This window comes from Pinus tabuliformis, chromosome 1_1 (genome assembly GCF_031772625.1).
Source record: "Pinus tabuliformis cultivar Carrire ecotype Pingquan chromosome 1_1, CPIR1, whole genome shotgun sequence".
NCBI classification, from domain to species: Eukaryota; Viridiplantae; Streptophyta; class Pinopsida; order Pinales; family Pinaceae; genus Pinus; species Pinus tabuliformis.
Genome location: NC_142297.1, coordinates 973,987,966 through 973,995,891, shown reverse-complemented (window position 1 = coordinate 973,995,891; position 7,926 = coordinate 973,987,966). Strand labels below are relative to the sequence as shown.

At 34.7% G+C, this 7,926-nt stretch overlaps 1 protein-coding gene across 1 annotated transcript; it reads left to right on the top strand.

Moving 5' to 3' along the window:
* Window positions 1-4,649: 4,649 nt before the first annotated feature.
* On the top strand, window positions 4,650-7,483 carry LOC149217759 (DNA-directed RNA polymerases II, IV and V subunit 12). The gene is made up of 4 exons (XM_089393075.1): window positions 4,650-4,807; window positions 6,365-6,423; window positions 6,607-6,699; window positions 7,110-7,483. The coding sequence occupies exons 2-4, from the start codon at window positions 6,378-6,380 to the stop codon at window positions 7,130-7,132; spliced, it is 162 nt and encodes a 53-aa protein (XP_089249201.1). The 5' UTR covers window positions 4,650-4,807; window positions 6,365-6,377; the 3' UTR covers window positions 7,133-7,483.
* The last annotated feature ends 443 nt before the right edge of the window (window positions 7,484-7,926 follow it).

Here is a 7,926-nt window from a genome sequence, read left to right as displayed (position 1 = left end):
TAGCATAGTGGCCAAACTTGTTACAATTGTAGCACCTTCCTTTCTTTCCTTTAGTGAATCCCTGCTTGAACCCTTGACCCTGTCTCCTTGGACCAACATTATTCTTCCTCTTAGCATGAGCGGAGAAGGAAGTAGGTTCATTTCCATTTGAGGGCCTGTTTCTCTCCATCGTCCTTGTCTCTTCTTGAGTGCATCTAGCCAATAATTCATTGAAACTAGGAATCCTGTCATTGTTGAGAATGGTTGTGTTAAACACATCCCATGCTCTTGAAAGAACTCCAAGTGAAATGAGAGTGAGAACCATGTTAGCAATAACTTCTCCACTGGATAGAAGGTCAATCTTGATTTGAGTGATCCTCATGAAGTAGGATTGGATAAACTCCCCTTTATCCATCTTGATGTCCTTCAACTTGTTCTTGAGAAAGAGGATTTGATTTGCATTGTTTACTTTGAACATCCCAATCAACTTATCATACATCTCCTTAGATGTTCCCAAATCAGAAATATAGGCAACCAAATGCTTTTGAATGGAGTCTATGATAATTATTTTAGCTTTGACCTCACCTTTCTTGTACTTTGTCTTTGCAGCAACAGGTGCATTTGAAGGAGGCTCTACCACTCTTCCCTACACATAGTCCATGGCATCATGCTCTTCTAAAATCAAATCCAAAGTCATCTTCCATGCATAATGGTTAGATTTTTCCTTGAGCTTATCCTCAAATTTGAAGTAAGATGTAGTAGCCATTGAAGCTAGTCCAATAATCTTGTCTAACAACTCTCCCTTAGTGATTTCTTTTCTCTCTCTTGCTTGGGCTTTGTCTTCACCTGAGCTTTGATACCATGTTAATTTTAGTTAACAATGGTATGTTCTATGCTTAGCACAATTACTTCAATGTTCCTTTAGCAACCCAATGACAATTTCCAATTTAGTTTTCAATAGCAAACACATTAATCACATTGATAGTAAAAGTAGATAGAACATGAAACAAAATGTAGAAGACAAGCCAAGACAAGAGGACACTAGATTTGGCAAATGCCAGGGAAAAAACCCCAATGTGGGGAAAACCCTTTGATCAATTCTTCTTATTATTATATCAAATGTTCAACGGATAGAGAGAGTACAAAAGTGAAAATTTGATTTTCCAAATCACAGTCAAAACAACCTTGTCAAATCTGTAGTCAACTGCAGTCAAATTTAGCCCTAACTAGAAAGTCAAAGGTGGTCAATGCAACAACAAATCTTCCTTTTTGGAGCTTGGTCATACCCGGTCAAACTCGGCCTAATAAGATGGTCAAAGTCAGCCCAAAGAAGTTTTGAAAACTACGGTCAAACTTGGTCAACTCTGTGGTCAGGTCTGGGGTCAACCCTACAGTCAGCCCTATGGTCAACCCTGCAATCAGCCCTATGGTCAAAGTGCCCAAAAATTCTCGGTTCCTATGCTAAACTGTACGACTTACCAAAAATGAAAATTTCCCACAAAAATTGCAGTCAAAGGATGAATCAAAGCGCTCGGTCAATGTTGGTCAAACTCCTACAACAGTCCTAAAATTTGGCCCTACAATTTGCCCAGAAAATTCATCCTTTTGCCACATGTGTGTGAGAGAGAAGATCTTCCCAATAGCCGAACCATTGAGAGAAGGAGAGAGAAGAAATGTGTGTGATGATGATGCCAAATGAGGTGAGAGGGCACTTTTATTTATACAAGTCCTTGAGGGTGAAGAGTCACGTCCATTAGGCTTCATGAGACTGCATGATGATGTGGCTGACCTGGACAATTTGCACATGTGTGGGCATAAATTCAAAAACACACTTATCCTTGTCCAAATTGGATGATCTTTATATCAATTTTGGTCCACTCGAAAAGAGGAATTTAATGCAATCATCATCTCCATCAAATGAGCTATCCCAAGGTGGAATTTGGCCCTAGTTACCAATTTTAACAAGTTGTTTTGTATTGCTATGTATGGAGTCCATCTCTAGTAAGTAAGGCCCATGTAGTAGTGTGAAAGAAATACGTGTAAGAAGGCTTACTAGAAGATTATGCCTACTAATATAGTTCATTCTCTAGAATGTTCTTAGGAGGTAGATAGTACTATATTAAGATGTAGAAGCAATGTAATGAGATATCTTGTGAGGTTATTTGTAATGGAAAATTTGCTCAATTCAAGGTTATCTCCTCAAAGAAGAAACTACACATTGATTTCATTGATAAAGGTCTAACATTTCATGCTATTTTTGGTTTTTTATTTGGCTATTGTGGTTGTATTCTATTTTTTCTATAACAAGTACGGATAAAATATATTATTTATGCTCTACATCTTTCAATTTACAAATAAAGAGCACTATAAAATAGGGATAGGGATATATCATTGTAAAAAAACCCAAAAAACCACTTAGTAATGCATATGATTAAAACCATATAAGAAATTATTACTATTGCAACTAATATAACTTTGGTGTATGCTTTGCTTGCTTTAAAAAAAATGTCTATGAAGCTTAATGTCTAGTCGTGAGGGGAGTAATGATGTGGGATTGTAATAAGATAGATAGCCACCCATAAATCAAAATTACTGACAATACTTAGCAATGTAATTTTCATGTTATTACTATTGGAGTGAAAGAGAACGATATCTTATCATCTTTGACATTTGCACCCCAAAGTCAACTTTTGAATTGACAAACAATGATAAATCCCTTATGACTCATCCTTGTATCATAATTGTTATATATCTAAAGTTATACATAACACACTCACACAAACAACAAAGTTAACAAAAATGAGGTGGTCTCTACTATGTCTTGATGCCACCCAAAGAAAATCATGTTAACATGGAAGGGAACTTGTCATCAAACTCAAAGTGTCAAGTGATTAAGCAATGCTCTAGATCGAAAAATTTAGAAACTTTTTGCTAGATTTCGAGAGTGGCTTCCCTACCAAGAGTTGAAATGGTCTCTATAACACAAATTGTGAAGCCTTCCTCTATAGTACAATCCCAATTCTTAATTAGGTATGCAATTCATTAGTCTTATTTTTTTCCATGATATCTACATGCATAATGTTCTTTTGTACTATTCTTCATAGTTTTCTCTATGGAACTAGAGTTATGAGCTTCTCTAAGGCACATAAGTAGTTTGCATGTCTAATGGATGCATTGATATACCATGAGGAGAAGCTTTCTATGTAAAATAGGATGTTTAGAGCTTTTTTAATGGTTGGTTGGCGCAAAGATGATATACTAGTGTAATAACATGGATTTTGTTCCACACTAATAGTGTCTTCCTTTTGTATTTAATTGTTTGTGAAGTGATTCATTTTAACCTTTCAACATTAAACACATAAGTTCCTAATAAATGTGAGTAGAAGAGTAAGTATTGCAATGCTAATATTATAATGAGAGAGGATAATATCACATAACTCACATACCTACATGCTAAAGCAAACCTACAGTCTATAGTAAACTTCAATTGAACAAAGTTTTTGATGTATGCTTTGTTAGGCCAAAACTAACCACAATATGTGATGCTTTATGGCTTGATGCCATCAAAGAGTTAGGAGAGGGGAAATCACTAATTTACGATGTAGGGATTACTAATATGGAAAGAATTCCAATGCCCGAAATGTCAATTTCAAATTAACAAACCTTTTTGTGTATGTTTCACTATCTAGAAACAATCCTCAATATGTAAAGCGTGAATATTTAATATCATCATATGATTAGGCACATGCTGTTATGATAAGATAGTTCACAACATCACACAAACATTGACCATAACCCAAAAATAACTTATAATATTGTGTTAAGATAATTGGCATCACATAAACACTAACTATAATAAAAAACAACTCATAATATATACATAAAACCTATTAACAATATTAATATTAAACTAATATTATCATTAAATTATAGATTAAAAAATATATTAATCTAATAAAACCCTAATTTAAAAATATATTAATTTAATAAAACCACACTACTAAAACTAATGTAACAAACTAATGTAACTTTGGTGTCTGCTTTTCTTACTCAAAACAACCATATATATATGAAGCTTAATGGTTAGTAAAGACAGAGGAGGAGGGCTAATAACATGGGATTCAAATAAATAGATAGCCATAAATAGATAACCACTCATAACATGGGATTCAAATAAATAGAGAGCCACTTATAAATACATAATATTGTAATACTTACATTATTAAATTTAAATGAAAAAATATTATGTCATATCAATTAAATAATTACTTTTATAATGGATTTTATAGATCAAATTGGGGTTAGTTTAAATAGATAAACAATTTACTTATAATAATAAAATATTATTATCAAAATTCTATTTATAATAAAATGTTATTATCAAAATTATGTAAAATTTAAATATTTCCTTATTTCCATCTCAAAATCTTCGCATCAAATTTCAATGTAAAACCCAATAAAAACTAAAACCCTCATAATGAATAGGTGCCTTCTTATATTATAATTTTTATGCATGTTAAAAGTATTCATTTCCGTATGTGTTTTAGGGCACACCCACACAAACCAAAGGTAAAATTCGGTGGTCTTTACCGTGCCCTGGCCCCACCCAAAAGAAATCACGTTAACGTGGAAGGTAAGTCTGGCCACTTGGGCAAGTTTGACTAGCCATCAGAGTGGCAGCTTCGAGTGATCGAGTAATGTTATAAATTGAGAAATTTAGAGGCCTTTGACTAGATTCGAGGAACGAGTTCTTAGCGGATACTCGAAGCTGTCTGCAACACGCAATCGCCAATTCTTCCTCTGCAATACGCTTGCGGCTGTTAATCAGGTCTGCAATTCGTTAGTGATATTTTTGTTCATGATATCTACTCTCCTAATATTATTCTGGACTGTTATTCATAATTTTATACCTGGTACCATATTTTCTAGCTTATCAAGGCATGAAAGAAGCTTGCTCTTTCAATGGATGTCCTGATAGACAGCTGTGAAAAGTTTTCTATGTAAAACAGGATGTTTAAAGTTTATTTTAAGGGTTGCTAGGGGCAGAGCAAAAGCCTAACAGTATTTGAGCTGGGGTTTATTGTGCTAGAGTCTGATGCTCTGTTATTACTGGTTAGGGCCTGCGTTTTACTTCTTCTTAGGATACCTTTACTGTTTTTTATGCGTCTGAAACAAAGTAGAATTCTCACTCTTCAAGTTTTTACAGCTGTTATAATGAATGCGCTCTGCTGTTAAGACCCTATTGGCAGGCACAGAGAAAATAACTTGGTACGCTTTGAGTTAGAGTTTTGCGGTCGGTTGTTACTGTTTAGGGCCTGCATTTTCCTTATTCTTAGGATACCTTAATTGTTTTTATGCGTCTGAAACAAAGTAGAATTCTCACTGTTTTAGTTTATTCAGCTGTTGCAATGGACGCGCTCTGCGGTAGAAACCCTAGGCTGATTCTATTACCTGTAGAAAAGGGATAGCTAGCATCTGTAAAAGGCTCTTAAAAGGGTAGTGGAAAGACTGTTTGTGGTTAATTTTCCCGAGTCCAATATCTGGTCATCCTCCTGTACAGGTAACGGACAGGAAACTCCTAGGCGGACAATACTTCCATGTGAAATCATGCTTTAGTAATCATTTGTTGGATATTAATAAAATAATAAAAGTATCTTATCTTCACTGTATTGTTATTTTTTTTAAAGTTGAAAAGTATATGTTGTTTTTGGGTCTCTGGCGTATTTGAGCATTTAAAGTAGAGATATTCTTCTTCTGATTATGCCAAAGTGGGATTATTAGAGTAACATTTCGTGTTGATTCCCACTTAGTTCGACCTTACACAACAGTGTAGGAAATTATTCATGATTTGTTTTGATGGCAAAGCCTGTCTTTAAGCAGTGATACAGTGATATTACCTTAGACTTAGAGATAGTACTGAGAACATGTTAATGACCTAGTGTGGTGTAGATATATTTGCAAAGTTTGGTTCGACCCCTGAACTATGCCATAAGGTCCAAGGTCAAGGGTATAAAATGTGTGTTCCTGTAATGGGTTTCATATGCCAAATCTGGCATACTAGGCAAGCTGTGACCTAAAATTGCCTTTGCCCTTTGACATTACTGTTTCCGGTTGATAGCTTACTCTGGTGGGTCCAGCATCAAAGTTTTGGTCTTTCATTATCGGTGTCTGCTGCCTTTCATTTATTTAATTTTTAAATGGGACGGTCATTTACTAGTTGGAAATAAAAAGTCTGCTTCAGTTTTGTTCATACATCCTCTCTTTTTGGTGTTTCTTGGTTCTTCATAATTCCTCTGTTTTTGCTTCATTTAAGAAGTCACAACTTCATTTATTTTCATTCTTTATAAAATTTTAATTGTAGCTTTACTGATTCCTGTTTTTGCAGACTCTAAGGTACCATGGATGGACATGCAGCGCCCGAGCCTGTAAGTTATATTTGTGGAGGTATGTTTGCTTTCCTGGCCTCCAGTTGGATTTCTAAATCCACTAGCATTTTGTTGAACATGTCTGTTGCTTTATTGTTTGCAAACATTATATGTATATAAGGATAATTTTTTTTATCCATTTTGTTTTGTTGTTTCTAGAATCTGATTTATGTATTCTTCTTACATTTGTATGATATTGCAGACTGTGGTGCTGAAAATTCACTAAAGCCGGGTGATGTAATTCAATGTAGAGAATGTGGTTACCGTATCCTGTACAAGAAACGTACTAGAAGAAGTAATATTTCTCATTGCTGGTCTAAATTGCATTCACAGGATTGCTTGATGCAGTTGTTTTGAGCTTGTGTTCTAGCCTTCATTATCATTGTGTGTTTGCATGGTTTCTTCTTTAAGTTTGTATTTTATGTAAATTTAAATTGAAAGAAATTCAAGGTGAATGGTGACTGTTTCATTTGAAACGGGTTTGAAAAAGCTAATGATTGGAAGAAGAGCATTTATTCTTTCTCAGCAGCGCTTATGACTTCCCAATGCCTTTATTGTTGAAACAGATTATTGTTTTTCTCTCATTCATCACGAGAAGGGCCCTAATTTTGGTTTTAATTTAGTATTTATCTATAATGCTTGTGTCATGGTAATACAACTATCTCAGAAAGCTTACCGGCCTGTCTTAACTGTGTTTTTGTGCAGTTGTTCAATATGAAGCTCGTTGAGATCTTTTTCTATATGTCACTCTGATCATCGAGAGCATGCTTCCGAAACGTTTCTCGATTTGGGGAGATATGAATGTAGACTTTTTGGGCATGTATGAATGTGGACTTGTGATTTTACAATATGGAAACTTGTAAAAAGACTTTTAGTTGATAGTCCTGTCTCTGTTAGTATTTTGTATATATTACAAGTTGGTTTGAAGAACATTATTATATTATCTAAAGCAGGTCGTCTGTTAAATGTCTTTATGTAATCGTGTTTACGGTTCTTTTCGAGGAGCACAACTGCAGATAGATAAAATAATAGTTGTGTGATGTAGTAATAGAAAGCCTTACAGAGAATTTTGGTTGATACTCTCATCTTTGTAAGCTTGGTTGATACTCTCATCTTTGTAAGCTTTTTGTGTTGACTTCACAATATTATTTTTAATTATTTGCGACTACATTTGAAGCAGCTAAATTGGGAAATCTTTTTATGCATGATGTATCAATGAGTTATTTTGAGAATTCATAAGGTAATTTCCAAAATTATATAACGCAAAGTTCATGTGCATACAAGAAATTTTCCCCATTGCGCGGGTGTGCTCTTCATGTTTCTCACGCTGTTGGGATGGAGTCATTTGGGAAATGTTTCACATTTTTTTAATTCTGGGGGAGTGCCAGTGAAAATGTTTTCTTAGAGAGGGGTGTGTGCCCAAAAGGGTTTCACATTTTTTTAATTCTGGGGGAGTGCCAGTGAAAATGTTTTCTTAGAGAGGGGTGTGTGCCCAAAAGGGGACTTCTAGGCATTTTTTTCA

Excerpts from the sequence above, each read along its gene's own strand:
- LOC149217759 (XM_089393075.1), top strand. The coding sequence starts at position 6,378 with ATGGATGGACATGCAGCGCCCGAGCCTGTAAGTTATATTTGTGGAG. Across the intron at positions 6,424-6,606 it reads TGTAAGTTATATTTGTGGAG|ACTGTGGTGCTGAAAATTCA; the intron begins GTATGTTTGCTT and ends ATGATATTGCAG. Across the intron at positions 6,700-7,109 it reads CAAGAAACGTACTAGAAGAA|TTGTTCAATATGAAGCTCGT; the intron begins GTAATATTTCTC and ends GTTTTTGTGCAG.